Source organism: Gasterosteus aculeatus, chromosome 4 (genome assembly GCF_964276395.1).
Source record: "Gasterosteus aculeatus chromosome 4, fGasAcu3.hap1.1, whole genome shotgun sequence".
In the NCBI taxonomy this organism is placed as follows: Eukaryota; Metazoa; Chordata; class Actinopteri; order Perciformes; family Gasterosteidae; genus Gasterosteus; species Gasterosteus aculeatus.
This window is the reverse complement of record NC_135691.1, coordinates 5,324,151-5,341,805: the sequence shown is the minus strand read 5'-3', so window position 1 is coordinate 5,341,805 and position 17,655 is coordinate 5,324,151. Positions and strand designations below refer to the sequence as shown.

The 17,655-nt window shown below is 46.3% G+C and overlaps 1 protein-coding gene across 6 annotated transcripts; it reads left to right on the top strand.

Annotated features, from left to right (window-relative positions):
* The first annotated feature begins 16 nt into the window (after positions 1-16).
* On the top strand, positions 17-15,724 carry LOC120817121 (uncharacterized). 6 transcript variants are annotated; one of them, XM_078100571.1, is made up of 19 exons: positions 17-249; positions 1,504-1,535; positions 1,601-1,768; positions 1,963-2,159; positions 2,278-2,381; positions 2,648-2,712; positions 2,969-3,230; positions 4,497-4,693; positions 5,248-5,373; positions 5,527-5,655; positions 7,084-7,206; positions 7,845-7,980; positions 9,038-10,449; positions 10,640-11,509; positions 11,697-11,992; positions 12,199-12,280; positions 12,412-12,997; positions 13,265-13,396; positions 13,927-15,724. In XM_078100571.1, the coding sequence occupies exons 3-18, from the start codon at positions 1,607-1,609 to the stop codon at positions 13,381-13,383; spliced, it is 4,866 nt and encodes a 1,621-aa protein (XP_077956697.1). In that variant the 5' UTR covers positions 17-249; positions 1,504-1,535; positions 1,601-1,606; the 3' UTR covers positions 13,384-13,396; positions 13,927-15,724. The 6 variants fall into 6 exon arrangements, with proteins under 6 accessions (XP_077956697.1, XP_077956698.1, XP_040028901.2 ...); XM_078100572.1 differs by having other exon boundaries at positions 43-249; positions 1,520-1,535; XM_040172967.2 differs by lacking the exon at positions 1,504-1,535 and having other exon boundaries at positions 45-249.
* The last annotated feature ends 1,931 nt before the right edge of the window (positions 15,725-17,655 follow it).

Here is a 17,655-nt window from a genome sequence, read left to right as displayed (position 1 = left end):
CCCGCGCGCGCTCCACAAGGACTCCGTTGGCTTGTCAGCTGCGCGGGTCGCGCGCGGCATCTCGTCTCAGGTGAGAGAGGGAAGCGGCTCCGTGTGATGTCAGTTGGGTTACCTGCGTGTTCACAGACACAGGTCGGCCCGCGGCGCGCGGGGAAGAAGAACCGGGAGGCCGGGTGTTGCTTTTCGGTGGAGGCTGTCGTCACGGGTCCGTGTGAACCGTCGCCCTTTGTGACTCCCTAAACCCGAAGGGTGAGTAGTTGCGGTGCGGGAGGGAGGCAGCTAACGCTAGTAGCATCACTGCTAGGTGGTAGCTGTCAGTTTAAAGTCCGCCTCAGTCAGTCACGCTGTGGTGTGTGTGTGTGTGTGTGGCTGTGTGTGAGATCGTTGACGCTATTTCACCGGCGGTGTTACAGTTAAGTGAAACTTTTAGTGGAAGTTGTCGTCAGTGTTTCGCTGTGTGTTGAACCTCGTGATCGCACGTTGGCAACGCACAGGCCGCGCGGTTCAACGTCTGGATCCCAGTTTCCTCCACAAACCAAACCTGCCGTTGACCCAGTTCAGCGGGCAGGACGGAGGCACGACTCGGTCTTAACTTTAAAAGTGACCGAGGTCGTCATACATCGCTGCCCTCGTTTTATTTATAGAGGGAGCAGATCATCCTCCCTAAAGGGAACAGTGGCTGGTCGCTTATATTCGTAAAAATATTCAAACTAATCTGCTAATGTTTTATTTTATTCATGTGATTTATATATTTTTATTATTTGACCACAACTGATGTTCTGGTGAAATTGAGTTGAGTTTTTAATTGTTCTCTAAAAATAATTGATTGTCTCACGCATGTTGACCTAAATTTAATCATACACTCTCCTAGCATTTTACAGTCTTTGTAGCCCCTCCAGGTGTCATACAGGGGTATTTATTTCACCAGTACATTGGTCAGTCGAGTTTTGTTTTTCTGCCACTCTATAATTCAGGGGGAATAACCTTTTGCGCTATAATAGAAACTAACTGGTGTTTATAGAGTGCCTGTCAAAGCTGGCTTCAGAATTTACTACAGGTTTGATCAGGCCAAGGATTTCATCACGCTTCTTCATTCCTACATTTTCATTTTGTGTTCATTTGTTTGCGTTAAGTCCTTCAAAAGCAAATCTGCAGTTAATACAGTGGTTGCAGATTTAGCTTGAAAACCATTGCATTGACCTGAACATTTTCATTTAGTAAGTAGGCGTATAATGGATGTTTTCAACCTGATGAGCTCTTGGTACATTGCAGGCAGCGTGTGTTGGAAAAAGCTGAGTCACAGCTTCCCAGCCGTGACTACCAGCGTCTCCCCAAGGGATCAAAACCGTAGCAACATAACATGTTCTTTACAGGACTCCCAGCCATAGGCACCATTGTTCGAAACATGTTTGTGTACGTGAGGTCGATTGGATCATCTGCCCCAACACAAATTGACGAAAGCTCTCCTTTACTTAACACGCCTGCACTTCCTCATTGTTTCAGACCGAGTGTGTTGCAGCTACAGACTCCCGTGGCTCCAGGGACCGTCTGATTCTGGATCTGGTTTTTGGCGCTGATGTTATTCTCCCTCCCTGTCTAGAGAGCGATGAGTTGGGCTGAGGAGGACTGGACGGTGGGGCTGTCTGGACGGGTTCTGCAAAAGGTGAAGGAGCTGCAGGTCCATCAGGAGCGACTGTCCCGGGAGAACAAGCAGAAACAGCTGCAGCTGGACAACCTCCATACGAGCCTCAAGAAACAGACTGCGAAGGTACAAGCAGGCAGCCATGCTCACTTACATGATCATTGAACAGTTCTGTGAGTAATGCTATACAATGATATGTTGTATACGTATTTGATAACCTGTCTAATCGTTCCCTTCTTGGGGAGAGTCCATCATCTTAGACAATATTTGACATTTTCATACCTCTCCCTCTCCTCGTCCTCCTCCTTTTCCCTGTTAAGTATGAGGAGATCCGTGGGGAGCTCCAGTATCAGCAGAGAGACCTCCGGGATGTTCAACGGGAGTGCAAGGCAGCAGTGACCAGCAACGAGCGCCTCGCCCAGGACCTTCAGACCAAGCAGTCCCAGGTGTGCTCTTTGGAGGGTCAGGTCGCAGCTACTCGCACCCTCAACAACAAACTAACGCTCGAAATCAAAAGGTTAGGACCAGTTACAAGACATTCGTCCACACAAATCAAATCTTTTCCAATGTTATAGGTTAGGTTTTGTAGATGTCTTGAAGCTGCAATCAGTTTTCTCTCTTGTTCTCTTCGGCAGGCTGGAGGCAGAGCTAGAGAAGCTGCAGAACAGCAGCAGATCAGCAGATACTACGCCGTTATCTTCACCCGGCTGGAACACAACATTGCCCTGGGAACACAATGGTACAGTCCTGCAGCACCTGTGTTTATTCTCTCTGGTTGTATCTAACTGTTCATTGACAGACTGCATAATGTTGGAAATTAAAGCACAAGACAGTTCATAAATTAACTCTTAGATCCTGTCCCAACCCTTCTCTCTCACAGGACCGTTGTATCTCTCTTTCTTCTCATGTCAGCAAACCATTTGTCTTCAATCCTTTTATGTTAAGCTTTCGGGATGGAATTTCGGAACCAAGTCCAATCCATATGTTGTGTTTTTTCCCCTGCAGTGAGTAGAAAGGAGGAGAGACCCGGATATAGAGATGACGGACAGAGCCGGGGATTTCATATCCGAGTAAGAACCACAATGTTTTCGTGCTTAGCTGGCAACAATTCAATATCTTAATTTATCATTGTGAGGAAATCATTTTCAGAGATTGAAACAAACAGTCAAAGTTCAAAAGAATAATAATAATCAGGAATCCCATAATAAACACATACTAACTAAAGAAGACTTCTTCAGAATATCATAATTTTGCTAATGCTTATGGGAATACCCACTGATTTGTTTTAAGAAAAATGTGTTACTCCCCTTCTCCTCCCTTCTGCAGCGGCTCCCGTTCTCCGAAGAGGCCTTGAACTCGTTACCACGACCGCAACACAAGAGCACACCCCAGCGGCATGCGTCTGGCCAATCGGACGTCTTCTCCACTCCCTCTGCCGTGTTTCCGTGGGAACAGGACGACTCGAGGCCAGCGGCCAGGAGACTGTCGCCGAGCTCTCCCCAGACACCCTGCACGGATATCATCAGTCAGGGCCAGTCGGAGAAGAGTGTTTGTGAGGATGAGAAGGACCAGAAGACGGCGACAGACAGTGAGTGATGTCAAATGGTCACCATGGTAATACAGTTGCAAATTCAACCACACAGCTCAACACGGCGACGGGTCTCCTAAAGCGAGGGTTTATTATTCGGGACACCAAATTAACTAAAGTAAACGACTGAGACTACCTCAACAAATCTCATGCACTTGGTGTAAACTCAACACTTGTTACGTAAAAATAGTTTACAGCAGGATTGACTTCATGATTTACAGGGACTCTCGGTACACTTAATTATTGTGATATGTGGAATAACCCCCTTTCTCTCTGTTCCACTCAGAATGTTTGTTCAGAGGAGGAAGGGGGCTGTTCGATGTGAAGCAATAAATTCTTCTTTTAGTTGCTGGGACACAGGTGGCGGGGGGGGTTGCTTTTTACATTAGGCTGCTGCGTGCTTTTATTATGCTCTTCTCTACTGTCGTGTCTAAAGTCACATGCTTCATACAGGTTGGAGGATTTTATCCAGATTTGCTTGTTCGGGTTCTATTTTGTAAAGTGTACATTTTGTAAATGTAAATCTTAGAAGAATAGGTTGTTTTTATATTAGTAGTAGTACAACAAATTGTGATTTAAATCACAACACATTACAATTATACAAAACATTTTTTTTATTAGATGTTTTTCTGTGAATAGTGATGAGGGTAATAATCCTAAACTTTATTTTGTAGTACTGTAAAATTCAGAGAAAGGAGAAAGATCCAGGTCAACATAATGGAAATACATTGATTTCATAACTGGCTTCTGAAATCAGCAGCCTGACATCCACAGGCTTTTTTCACACAGCGTTACACCAGCAGTGAGCCGGTCTGTATGGATTGACCCCATTACTGAATTGTGTGTTGCTGCTGTGTTTTCGACTGTTGTAAGACAACAAGCTTCTTCTTGGTGATAATGTCGATGCTCATTTTGAGGGAAACATTGTTACAAATTACAAAAATGTTCTTATCCTCCCCTGTTGGCTCTCTGCTGCTCTCCACCCGTTCAAGTCCCTTTCATTTTGGGACTTCAATATTTTCTTTACTGCTGTTTCTTCTTGAACATGGATGGGATGGATGCAAGCTGTTTACACTTTTAATAAATAAGAGCCAACTTTTAGTTACACTGATACGTTTCTTTAAGGCCCTACAAGATATCTGTATGTTTATATAAAAAATATCTATTCTCCTTGTATGTGGTTACACGACTGTCCCCTGCTGAGACTTACAACACTGCGAGCTGATGTGCGTGTTAACCGTTATGTCTCCTGTGTGTCCGGTCCAGCAGCATCTCTAGCGGATGCGGGGAGGCGTGTCACTGCTCTGGAGGCGGAGCTGTGTGCGAAGGCTGGGGCGCTCAAGTCTATCCAGAGCGAAATGGTGCAAAGCAAGACGGAGCTCGCGGCCAAAGAGCTCGGCCTTCAGAAAGCCCGCCATGAGCTCAGCATGGCACACACACGCGTGGCCCAGGAGAGCGAACGGGTAAAAACAGGCACTACCACACTTTCATACCACTGCGATGCGAATGTGTTTGGTAAAATACTTCTGACTTTTCTGAAAATAACAAACATGTTTCACAATCTGTTATTATCGGCTCCTTTTGAAATGAGTGAGCTGGAGTGACGTGTTCTTGTTCTGCTCTGAGCTGCACAATAATCAAACTGATATAATATACATTTTTGAAATCTATTTAGTCTTTGGAGAATTCCAAAGAGAGGCTGACAATTGTCTCATTTGATTAGAGGATCTGGTCTCACAGTGTTGGTGCTTTCCTTGGGTCAGAATGTAAATGCAGATCTCATATTGAAAACAATATTACAAATGTCTTAAAACAAATTGCGTAAATGCAAGTTGATAAAACCGGTTTAGAGTTGGAAATATACAAAAAAAACATGCCCACACTTTTTCAAATGTCTACTTCAGAATAAGTGTTTATGTGACTACTCGTCAGCAGGGTGCACACTCTTAAGCCCTTTATTTTAACAAAGAAGTTTGTTGTCAATGTTGGTGTGTGTGTGTGTGTGTGTGTGTGGCAGGCGTCAGGAGCAGAGCAAAGGCTGAAGCACCTCCTGGAGGAGCTGAAGTGTCAGAGGCAAAACGCAGAGAGCAGCCGTCTGCAACACCAACAACGCTGGAAGGAGCTGGAGAAACAACACCAGAGGGTGAGATGGAGGATGTGGACGGATGAACGATGGGGAAATAAAAAGATGATGCTCGGAGGAGAATTTCAGATATTTATCAGACTTTGTTTTTTGTTCAACCCTCGTAAAAAAAGAATAGGATTGTGGCTCAATCTCAAGTGTGTGTGTGTCCAGGATGTGACAGAGCTTCAAAGGGAGAGGCAGTGTCTGGAAAAGCAGCATCAGCAGGAGGTGAATAAGCTCAACGTGGAGCTCCAGCAGGCCAGGACGCTGCACAACGCCCTGCAGGCTCAGGCTGACAAGGTAAAACCGCACACAAGGTAACTACGTGTAGACAAACTATACACTTGAATGAGGCACACAACTACATGTACCTAGATAAAGCCTTTCATTCAGATCTGTGTTATTATGAGAGGATTATGTTCACATTGTTGATATATCTGCTCAGTATTTTCCGCTATTCCCTGTTTCTTGTCCTTCCTGGTTTCAATTCCTTCTCCTGTTTTTCCTGGGACTTGTATTACTTAGAGCAAAGGCCCATGGACGTTTCTGGCTTGTGACCCCACGCTTGCGTCTTACGCTTGTTGATTTCTTTCACTCTCCGTTTCACTCTCCTGCCCTCTGTTTCTGTTTCCTCTTTTTTTCCTCCCGCTGTCCTCTCCGCTTCGCCCTCCACTCGGTTTCTCCCCACTGGAAAGGTTGAGCCTCGAAGGTAACGACCGTGTGACGACGTTTGACTACGTGTAGAATGCTTTTTGGCCATGGCCGCGTGAAACAATCTCATAAGTTGTGTGTGAGAAATAACAAAAGAGTTCGTAGCCGGCGTGGCGTGAAGGCATGGCTGCGGGACGAAGGTGGAGGTAGATGCATGACTGAAAAGTGTGCTTGAAGATGTGGTGTTTTCATTTTGTTCTTTTTACTTAAATTTTCTTAATATGAAAGAATGCCGTGCTAGTTTTTTTTAATCAGTTGAACAATAATACACATTTTTATCTCTCAGTTGGGAGAATCCTTCGCCGTATTGAAACCGACCCCTATGCTTTTCGGACGCTTTGTAAAAAGTGTTCTAACAATGAGCATTCAGCTGTGAGCCCTTTGTAAACCACACCGATGTTATCTGGTGATATCTGATAAGGCCACAGAGAGTAAACACACAGTGGCGGCCCAGTTTGTGTCATATCAAATGGCACATTCAGCTGCCGATGGAAGTTTGTAAATGCACATCCCATTCAAGACTAAAAACTGACTAGACATAATTTATGAGCTGTTAAGTTGTGTAAAACATTCTCTGCTACGTCTCTCATTTGTACTGAACTCCGTCCTGCGAAAAGTGGTTACAAGTTGTTGAACTGGTTACACTACATTTGACATGAACTTAATACAGTAAAATGATCGTTCCTGCCTCAGAATCAAGCTCTCAACCCATTGTGACTTTTATTTACCCGCTTCTCCATAACTTAATACTGTACGTGTTGCTGTTTCCAACATGAACGATGATAAGACACAAGCATAATTCATCCAAACAGGTAGAGCAAAGTAACCTGTTTATTTCTGTTAGTAACATAATCAATACACTTGTGAGGAGGACTTAACAGACTGATGCCCACTGAGGACATTAGACAAAGCTCGTGCCCCTTATTGATCTGATTGATCTCCAGCTCCCTGTTCCTTTCACTGCGCCTGCAGACTATTTTTTTTAATCAGTAACTGAGTCCTAATACTCTGCATCAGCTGTCCATACAGAAGCAGGAGCTGAATAAAGAGCTGGACACTCTGAAAGAGAAACTGAAGTGGACGCAGGGACAGCTGCAGGAGAGCCAGAAGAAAGAGGCACAGACACAAGCCAAGCTGACGGTAACACACACACACACACACACACATACACACTAGGGATGGGCCTGCGTCTAGCTAGTCACTTGATTTAATTATTCATTAGAGTCCAAGCAGTGGCTGCACAGTAAACTCCACCCATCTTAAACTGAAATATTGCATGTTAAGATGTTTAAAAATGTATTAATGTTTTAATAAATGATAAGTGTGGCTTCTTTATTCACCCAGCTGCCGCATGGTGTTTTATATAAAGGTTAAGGATTGGAGAACATTTCACAGTTCTATGGCAAGTTATTACATACTTAGAAATAAGCCTTGATATCCTACTGTAAAAAGCCCACTCAACTTTAAATGTTGCTCGGTGGTGAATGGCTAAACTTGCAAACAAGAAAGCTTTTTTTTAAACTGGAACCCTTGGACCACGGCTTGGTACCGTCTCATTTTAACACTCCAGAGTTTGTTTGTGTATTCAGCACATGTAAAGCAGTTAGCGACGTCAGCATAAAGGCTGCATTTATCTGTAGCCTGTTTGTCTGGTTTGTTGCTATTGTGATGCTATGATTTTATGTAGCTATCAATATACAGCTCCTACAAAGTTACTCCTCTGGAAGTCCTCTTTCGCTAGATTCACGTGTGCGCGTGTGTGTGTGTCCTCCCATTAGGAAGCTCTGCGGGAGGCTGAGGGTGTGGCAGTGACTCTGGAGCAGAGCAGGAAGAGAGAGCGAGCTCTGGAGGAGGTGGGGAGGACGCTGGCCGAGGAGCGAGTCGACGCCCTCCGTCTCATCAAAGAACTGCAGGGTGAGGAGCGAGGACAAAGCCTGAGCTGCATCTACAGGGGGTCAAGCAATCATACATTTCTTGGGATTTGGTGTCTTGCCCAATGTCACCTAAGCAGGGCAAGTGATGATTAATTAGGATTTCATATAGGTATATTCATTGTTTAAGTTCATTCTTGATGACTGCTAGACGTTCATGGATTTATAATAAATGCCATGCCAATTCCCCTCTAATGCAAAAGTCTCATCTCAGAGCTGCCCCCTGCTGGTCATTCATGTGCCATCAATTCTCTCAAATTAAAACGCAGGCAACTAAAGCATAGTTTATGCTTCTGCGTTTTCAGAGCGACGCAGACGCAAGACCCCCTTGCATGTCCCTTGTGTGCCTTTTCACACCTCCTTGCGTCCTTGCGTGAGTCGAGCCATTTTTCTAGGCTTGCGTCGAAAGCGACGCAATGAACGCAAGCCTCCCGCAGCGCACAAGGCTGCGATTGGTCCGCTAACTACATCCTTTACGGAGTCTCACCGCTTTCATAACCCGATACCTCCATTTATTTTTTTACTTTTGTCGGAAGAAATGCGCAAATATGACCGCTTATACAAGCCATCATTGGCGGGTTGTAGAAGCGGGTTGGATTCACGGAGGGAGATCGCCGCAAACGCCAGTTTGCCGGTTGAGAGGTGCACAAAGTTGTGGAGGAAAATACGGGACAAATGTGTCCGCGATGAAAAGCAGCAGTGGCGATGCACGGGGCAATAACGTCTATGATACATAAATAAACAAATAGACGTGACTCTCTAGGTCGTCTTCAACAAAACACGTTACTCCGCCTGTTGTTCTGGAGGTGAAATGCTCTGCAACACACGCAAGACTTTTAGAAGCATGAATTGAAACGAGTGCGTCGACGCAACGACGCAAACGCAGAAGCATGCGCCAGCCTTTAAGCCAATATTTAGAAATAGAGACACGCCCCGACTCCTCTGCTTGTCCTTCAGCCAAAGACTTCTTGGTGCATGTACGGTCTGTAAGAAAAGCCTTTTTTTTACTATGTTTGTGTTTCTTTCCTATTTAACTCCAGAGCAAAAAGCCGTCCCAGCAGCCCCTCTACAGCCTGTCCAGTTGTGCCCCGTTGGGAAAAGTTTCTCCCCTCAACCATCTTACTCTCCTGCTTCTCAACCTTCACCTCACGTCAAGAGGTCCAGTGTCACCGCGCTACCCGAGCAGAAGGGCGAAGAGGACGTGGATGTGGATAAGAGGAGGACTGAGATGGCAGCATCTTACCCATCTGACCGAGAGCCGGGAGAAGGCTCCGAACACGTCACTGACCGTATCGCCCCAGAATCTGAGAGTTTGCCAAGGGGAGGACACGGAAGTAACGAGGCGGTGGATAGAAGTGGAAATGAGGGCACAGACGGGGACACCTCTGGGACAAACAAGCACTCCACACTTGATCAAGTGCTCTCCACTTCCTCTCGTTCTGCTGCCAGCACGCCCACCAACAGGTCTGTGGTCTGTGATCGTTGCGAGGCCTCTGATGACCTCAAGAGGGAGAATGCCGCATTGCGCTCAGAGCTACATGATTCACGCGAAGAACTGCAGAAACGGCTCCAGGACCTGGAAGCCCAACGACGGGCCGAGACCGAAGCCAGGACCCGGCTGAAACAACTCGGCCGCAAATGTTCTAGCGCGGCTGTTGAGAAGACGGAGCAGGACAAGGAATGGAGGGCACAGCTAGAGGCGGAGAGGGCGGAGACTGAGAAGTTGAGGAAGGCCATGGCTGCTTTGCAGGCGGAGATAACAAGAGGACGGGAGGAACGGGACAAGAGGGAGAGCGAGGAGCAAAACAATGCACTAGAAAACCGGGAGAGTGAAATGATAGAACTGAATATCCAGATGAAGCAGCAGCTGGCGGAGATAAAGGCACAGCTGGCCTTAGAAAAAGAAGAGCGGAAGAGAGCGGAAGAGGAGAGGAACAAAGTTACGGCCACGGACATCGACGTAAAGAAAGAGCAGAGTACGAAACTGGAAGATCTTAAAGCCGAGTTGAAACAACTGAAAAGCCGCAGAGAAGAATGCTCACTGGGAGAGGAGAAACGCCCATTTGCCGACAGCCCGCTGACATACTTTGACCTCCGCGGCGACGAGCTCAACTCCAACGTTGTTCGCTGCGACAACAAGCTCCTCCCCTCCCCAGAGCGGCACCTCCTCTTCTGCCAGTCCACCAACCAACGCAACATGCTCGTTTCTCAGGCCACAGCAGATTTAGTCCAGGATCCTGAGCTCCCCTCTCCGTCAGACGACGGGCAGACCGGTGTGATCACCTCTGACAGACAGAACTACGTGGGAGGGTCTCCCCTCCCTCACCTCCAAAAGGTGGAGCCTGCCTCGGCGGACTTGGCCAAAGAGGTGTTGCGGCTGCAGAATGAGAAGACAAAGGAGGCCGAACGTGCTCACCAGTACCAGGTGAAGCTGGAGGGTCTGCAGAGCCAGGTAAGAGGTGGTGGAAATACAGTCCAGGTACATTAAGTTTGTCCCGCCACAGCCGAATAGATTATATTGATAAGATACAAAGAAAACCATTCGGCATCTTAATATTTAGGAATTATATTTGAAGGACGTTTGAGAGTAGGCACTCTTTCTCTTTTCTCCATCTTTCAGTCCTGTTTTATTTTCCTCACAGGTGACACGTCAGACAAAGCAGCTAACCATGGCCTTTGAGAAGCAGAGTCAGCACATCTCTGGTCTTCTAGTTGAGCTACAAGGGCAGGAGAGTGCGTTCCTCGTCCAGGGAGAGGAACTGCAGCGCTACAAGCAAGAGCTGGCTGCATTCAAGGCCAATAAAGAGGCGGAGGAGAGGAAAAGAGAGGAGGAAATGATGATTAAGGAGGTGGAGGATGGAGAACAAAAGGAAGTGACACAATATGAGATAACGCTGCATATCCCAGGGCTTCAGTCAATGCAGGAAAAAGAGTCTCCTGTCCCAGTCCTCACTGCAAACTCCCTAGAAGACAGCGGCTATGATGCACAAAGAAGTCAACTAGAGATTGTGACAGCTGACGCAGAAATACCAGAGCCTTTTAGTAACGAATCAGACGTGGAAGCCCTAAGGACAGGGGACCGGCGTCCAGCCTCTCAGGACAGGACTCTCAGCAACCACAGCTCTGCTGAAGATGCAGCCTCAGCAGACATGGATGCAGAACTCCTCGCCCTCCGACAGGAGATTCGGCTGCTGAAGCAATTGGTGGGGGGCGTGGCCCCCTCAGGCCCCTCAGCCCCCGGGACCCCGGCGTTACACACAGACAGTGGGAAACAAGAAGACTCGGTGGAGCAGAGCCACAACACAGGAAGTGCTGCTCTGTCCTGCTCTGCGGAGCGAAGTTCACAGAGTGTGCCGGATAATATCGGCACTGACGCACGACAGCCGCTGCCTCAGGATGTGGGGAGGATGAAAGATGAAGGAGATTTAGCAATGGAAAATTGGAGGACTACCAAGGCCGAAGAAGAGCTGGAGTCGGTGCCTGAACTTCAGATCAAGCGGCTACAGCAACAGGTAGTGACGTCACGCCACCTCTAAATATCACAAAATGGGTTGTTAAATAAATCTATAATGGAGAAACTAACAAATGCTAGAAAAGTAGATGAACGTTTCTTGAATTACTGTAGTGCCGTTATTTCACCCACATGTTCAGTTTCATTGGTACCATCTGTGTCTGTCCTGTGCTTCCCCTCCTGTCCAGGTGGAGGAGCTGCAGAGGAGCTTGCGGTCTCTCTCTGAAGAGACCGAGCTGCAGGCCGAGGAACTCGTCAGGTGGAGACTGTCCGCCCAACCGGCCCCAGACAACCAGAATGAGACCCGGGACCAGATCCCTGCCGTCACGCAGCCCCAGTGGAACCAGTGGCCGGCCGCTGAGAAGAACCGGCGCCGGGCTCAGACCGCTGAGGAGAGCTTTGGCATCGTGTCAGTGGTCAGAGAAGATGAGCTGTTCGTCTCCTGCTCCTCCGGCACACTGCAGGGCCGCTTGTTGTCCTCCAGGTAACACACTCACACCAGGGCTGGAGAAGCCATGAAAAGCTTGTGTTGGACGCGTACAATTATGTGTCTATGGTGTTTGTGTGCACATGTAAAGCAAACACTGTGTTTGTATTTATTGGTTTCTGTGGATCATATTATCAAATTCTGGTTTCTATTCTTTTGAGTTTGTTTCGAATTAACTTTTGTTGTTCTTGTTTTACCAAAAGACTTCAGAACAGCAAACTCCCCGAAGAAAAGACTCTCAATCCGTCTGAAAAGACGTTTCAGGAATGTGATCAGATTGTCCAGGTGATTAGTTTTCTCTCTCGTCAATCACTATGTGTTTTGTGCTCGTACAAATATATAATTTTTATTGGGCACACAAGTTTGTTCACATGTACTGTTCGGCCTTTAATTGTTACGTGTTTCTTTTGACTCAGGAATCAGAAAAAGAAAACCACGAGTTCTCCGTGTTGCATCAGTTGAATACCTGTCAAACGCTCCAAGAGAAGAGAGACACGGAAGTTATCCAAATGTTATCTGAGAAAGCCGGTCAACCACATGCCACCAAAGATTCCATCAAAGTCTCAAGACCAAAGCAGTCCAAATTGGCCGAGTGTTCCACAGGAAGTCCTGAGTCGGTATCTGATGCCCCCAGAGCCCCAGATGATCACAAACCAACACGAGATTCTTCAGACAAAGACGTCCGGACGGAAATGAGAAGCGTCGGCAGTCAAACGGAGGAGAGTTTGTCTCCCCGCCGCGCTCCCACAACCTCTGACCTCCGCTGTGCGTACACGCAGACTGAGGAGAACGAGCAGGAAGACCTAGTGGACCCCCCTCCGGTCTCCGCCGCCGCATCATTGGGGGGGGCGGAGCTACGAGACGTGTTTTTGGGCTCCTTCCCCATCCCGGCTGATCCGGCCCGTCTGGCTGAAAGAATCCGTCGCAACAGAACTCAGCTTTCCGCCGCCTTTGACGACACCGAGTATGAACCTTATGGCCTGCCGGACGTTGTCATGAAAGGTACCGGATTTGTCTTTAAAAAAAAAAGGAATACATTTGCATGAACTAACATTTAATACAAGAAGCATCATTCTCACCTCCCGAGTCCTGAAGATGTGAAAATGATCCACAGCTGTAAATCTTAATGATGTTCTGATTGAGTACCATCAATAGTGTGAATATGAGTATTGGTTCTTCCTGCTGTTGTTTTGTCTCATGTGCTCTTCATTTTTCTGCTCTCCCACAAACCCCTGACCCTCTGTCCCCCTCCGTCCCCCTCCCCTGCAGGATTTGCTGATATCCCCAGTGGGCCCTCGTGTCCCTACATTGTGAGAAGAGGCTTGTTGGGGACAACCGTCGTCCCCGTCGCTCCGAAAGACCAGAGACATGAGGAGGAGACGGATTAAAGTACAGCAGCAGGTAAACTCCAGAGACTATGGTGTAGATTCTTATTTCTCAAGAAATTAGAATGTATTAGAAGTTGATTAACTATTCTACTTAACTTTTCATTTATTTATTATAAATGATTTATTATTTAGTTTGAAAACTTTAAACTTTAAAAAGCCACACTAGATCATTTCATTCAGGATAAAGGAGCTGCTGTTTGTAGCCTTGCTACTTAATACTGGTGGTTTATCACAGACGCTAAAAAGCACAGTACCTCTCCAAAGTAATACAACTGGGTCTGTTTACATCATACAACAGTGCGTCTGTTCTTGTTAGTTGGGTCAGTTCTTTGTCGTTGTGGTAGGATTTGGTTCCAACCCAAAATAAATATATATATATATATATATACAGACGCATCCTTCAACAAACACTCAGTCAGATAACCGGTGAAGTATTGTTTTTAGTTATTTCGGTTTTCAATTGTATTATGTTGTTACATTCTCAACGCTATGACCAAAGTATTGTCTTACATTTGCAGGTTTTTGTATATTTGTCCGCTGCAGATCTGCTGGAAAGACCAAATCACTGCAGCGGGACAAAGAACCTCACTGATGGACGTCGCAGCGACTCGAGCGCTTTAAACAAACTGCACCGAATAAACACTTCCACTGTGGATGTGAAATGTCTTAATGGTCCCAAGTCAGTCCACTCACTGCTGCGTGGAGCCGTTGCTTTCCGTCACAATGTCGTCCCTGTACACCCCCGTGTTTGTTTAGGCACAGAGGGAAGGATTAGGGGATGTTTTTTGCTATTTATTTGACGTTTACAACCACTTTTCCAAAGGGATTGTTTAGTACCAAGTGTCTCTGCATTAACGTTCGGCTGTAGCTTCAGACTTTGACTGAAACGGTGCCTAGCTGACGCTTTTCCAAACATGTGCTTGTCAAGATAAGTTTGATGTGTTTTCCAAAAGAGTGAAGCCAAGAGAGGCCTGTTAGTAAAAATGTGATCTATGTTTTTTTTTTTTTTTTCTTCTTTTCAATCCCTGACGAGGTTTATTTATGGATTGAATGGGTTTTGTTTGAAGGCTGATATTTACAAAAACAACCGTGTGAAAGCTGTGTGTGTCTGAGAGAATTAGCTGTGAACAGACGTGTGTGTGCGTCTCCTCATCTTGACGTTACCGTTTGTATATGTGTGTGTTTTGGAGGGGAGGGGGGGGGGATCGTCGGACGTCTATGACTCAGTCTAACCTGTGCTGGTTTCCGCTCCATGTACGGTGAAACACGGCGCTGCCTCTCCTCCTCCTCCTCCTGCTCCTGCTGTGCCTCTGTGTTCCACTGAGGAGAACTCTGTAGTTGAATTTACTCCACAAATCATTTGAAGGTTTTTTTTGGCATTATTATTTTTAATTTATTTGAGCGACAGCTTTTGGTTCTTGCACATTTGTTACTGTGCCATAGACGACATCAGCCCACGTGCACTGTACGTGCGCGTGGAGTTTGGATCGCACCACTTTGTTTTGCTTCAAAGATTTGTCCCTTTTAGTTAAAGGGTTTAATAGGGTTTGTTTGTTCAACAGTGGTTAGAGGCTCATATGAGAAGTAAGCAGTCTGGGTTCATGCCCGTTGACGCCGGACGGTGGTGCAGCGACATGTTTGGTGGAGAAGTTTGGTGACGTAGTGACTCGCAGGGATTTTGTAGCAAGGAAGTGACAATAGATGCGATTAGCTGGGTCGCTATTCGCTGAATGCAGGTATCGGACAACAGTAGAAGGTACAAACAAGCGTCTCGTCCAAACATCGGCCACCAGGACGGACTTTAGATGAACGTGAACCGACCAATAGTCCGTGTTTACTGGATGGAGGGAAACTGAAGTGTGGGTTGATTCAAAAACACTGAAATTATACTGAGCATTAAATCTGTGAACACACATCGGTTTGTGTGTGTTGTTTTGAAACGTACTTGAAGTGAAAACGTTCTTTAAAGCCTTGCTGAGCTTTCTATTGGTACCTTTTTAGAGATTATTTAAGTGTTTTTTGACATATTTGTGATGAGTGTGGCTCGAATAGTTTTATTTATCCATCTCTTCATGTTTACACTTTATTTGTGGTGAAGTTGTTCTCATCGGCCCGACTTGTTAATTCAGTCAGAACAGCGTGTACCCGATGCCGTTGCCTTTTATTTGCCATGCTACACACACACACTCGCACACTCCCCCTCCCTATCGGCTGCCTTCATATCTCTGGGATCTGTAGTCTTTTTCCAGTGAAGACCTCGCTGTGTATTTTCTGTTGTAGACACTTTCACTTGAATCGCCCTGCTTTGTGTAAGCGGCTTCAATAAAAGGCTCATAATTTATCGGCTGTCTCTTGTGGATTTGTTTCATCTTTCAGCAACTTTGGGTCCGAGACGCTTCGCTCTCTGCCGTCTTTAGCTCGACATTTCAGTCTAACGGAGTGCCTCAATGTCTAAGTGGAATATGTTGGTGAAGTATTGCCAAAGTCCTCTCCCTTTGGCTCTTGGTCATGGACACACTGTGGAGAAGATGCTGGAAGCTGAAAAGGAGCAATACTTTGATCAAAGAACTAAAGCGACGACGGAGGAGTCGGGCTGTTTTGTTTCACGATCAAAACCCTCCTCAAGTGCAAGAAAAATGGTGTTTGCACATAAAGTCTGACTTTGAAAGAAACAAGTGACTCATTTTACTTCCCAAAAAAGACAGCGGTTGGAAAGGCAAGGATTTAGAGAGACCCCCCCCACCCTCCCCCAAACCCCCGCAGCTCAGGAAACTCCGAGGCCCTCTGCTCTTCCTCTGCAGAGACGGCACTTAATCACACTTGCTGCTCTGTAATGGACTTCACATGCCTCCTCCTCCTCCTCCGATCTGCTGTCCTCGCTCGATGTGATGCAGGGTCACGAGAACGGGAAACACCTTCCAAGGAGAAAACTCACATGCACTTTCATAACAGTCACACAGAGCTCCTGGCTGGATGTTGAGGGAACGGCACATGCTGCACGGGTCCAACTTGGATAGCAACAGTCTCCAAACACCAAGGTAAGACATGCACAATCATTTTTCATTCCTTGGGGGGGACGGGGGTGCTGAGACCGCTGGTTGTATGTTGTTACTGTGGAAACGGAAATGCGTATTGTTTGATGCGGTTTTAATTCTACGTTACATAGCATAGTGGGAGATGATCAGCCCTGCTCCAACATTCCTGCCGTTGTACAGAACAGCACTGTGTTTTAAGAATCCTTCACATCTGTGTGTTTAGGAGCATTTCATCAGGAGTATTATTTTTTTTGGGGGTGGGGGGGGGGGGTTTGACCGGCTGCATTTTCTACGCGACCTCCGTTGCACAAACAATCTTATCATTGCTGCCGAGGATCATTCTTTCCCCGAGAGCCAGAAGTTCCAACCTGTGATCTCTCTCTGACGTCAGTGTCTGCTCCCCGAAGCCTTTGGGGGGGGTCGGAGGGGGGGCTACATATACAGAAGCTTTGTTCTGAAGCAGATGCTACGTCCTCATCCGCTGTCAAATAAAGTTCTGTAGGTTTGTCGCCCCTGATGACGGTCTGGGACTTTTCTCCACATTTAGAAACGGACCTCTTTGTGTTTAACTGGTTCACTGTACAAACTGGAATTGCTAAAAGCCCGAGTGGCATAATTCCCAAATACTGTAAGACTGGGAGAGCGGTCGTCAGCCTCAGCTCCTCCTGTCTTCAGAGGAAACGTACGAGAGCTTCTGCCTTCATGGGGAGATATTAAGCATTCTACTAAAGAGGCGTGTGAGCGGTGGATTGACGAGAAGATTCCTGCACATGAATTTGATCGGCCTTCTCTTAGATTGTAGTCTCTACACCAGTGAGCGCTTTACCGTTTTCTTTCTTCCTTCTGAAGTTCAGGTTTTATATTTTATATTAGCTGTGAATAAACAAGTAAACAAAACTTGAGTTGGGTCTTTTACAGACTCTATTCCTGTAAGGAGGTAATAAATCAATGTTTACGATACACCAACATCTTTTTCACACATTTTAAAATACTTTCAATGATATTTTTTTCACACATTTACTCAAGAATTAAAATGTCAACTTTCACAAATATTGTCCATATTAAAGTTTGCCGCATCAGGAGGTGGTCGTGACTGTTGATGATGTCACTAATCCAGTTTGTAAATGTGTGCTGATTCAATTCCAGACGCTCAAGTGACACTAAACAAAAGCTCCTGTTTGAGTGAAAGGGAGGGGGGGCACTTTTTCCTTTTCAAATATTATCGTGATCTGGTCAG

What these genes read in the sequence shown, in the direction of transcription:
- LOC120817121 (XM_078100571.1), top strand. Translation starts at nt 1,607, where the DNA reads ATGAGTTGGGCTGAGGAGGACTGGACGGTGGGGCTGTCTGGACGGGTT. An exon ending in ATTGCCCTGGGAACACAATG is followed by an intron (nt 2,382 to 2,647) that starts GTACAGTCCTGC and finishes TTTCCCCTGCAG; the next exon opens with TGAGTAGAAAGGAGGAGAGA. An exon ending in TGGCCCAGGAGAGCGAACGG is followed by an intron (nt 4,694 to 5,247) that starts GTAAAAACAGGC and finishes TGTGTGTGGCAG; the next exon opens with GCGTCAGGAGCAGAGCAAAG.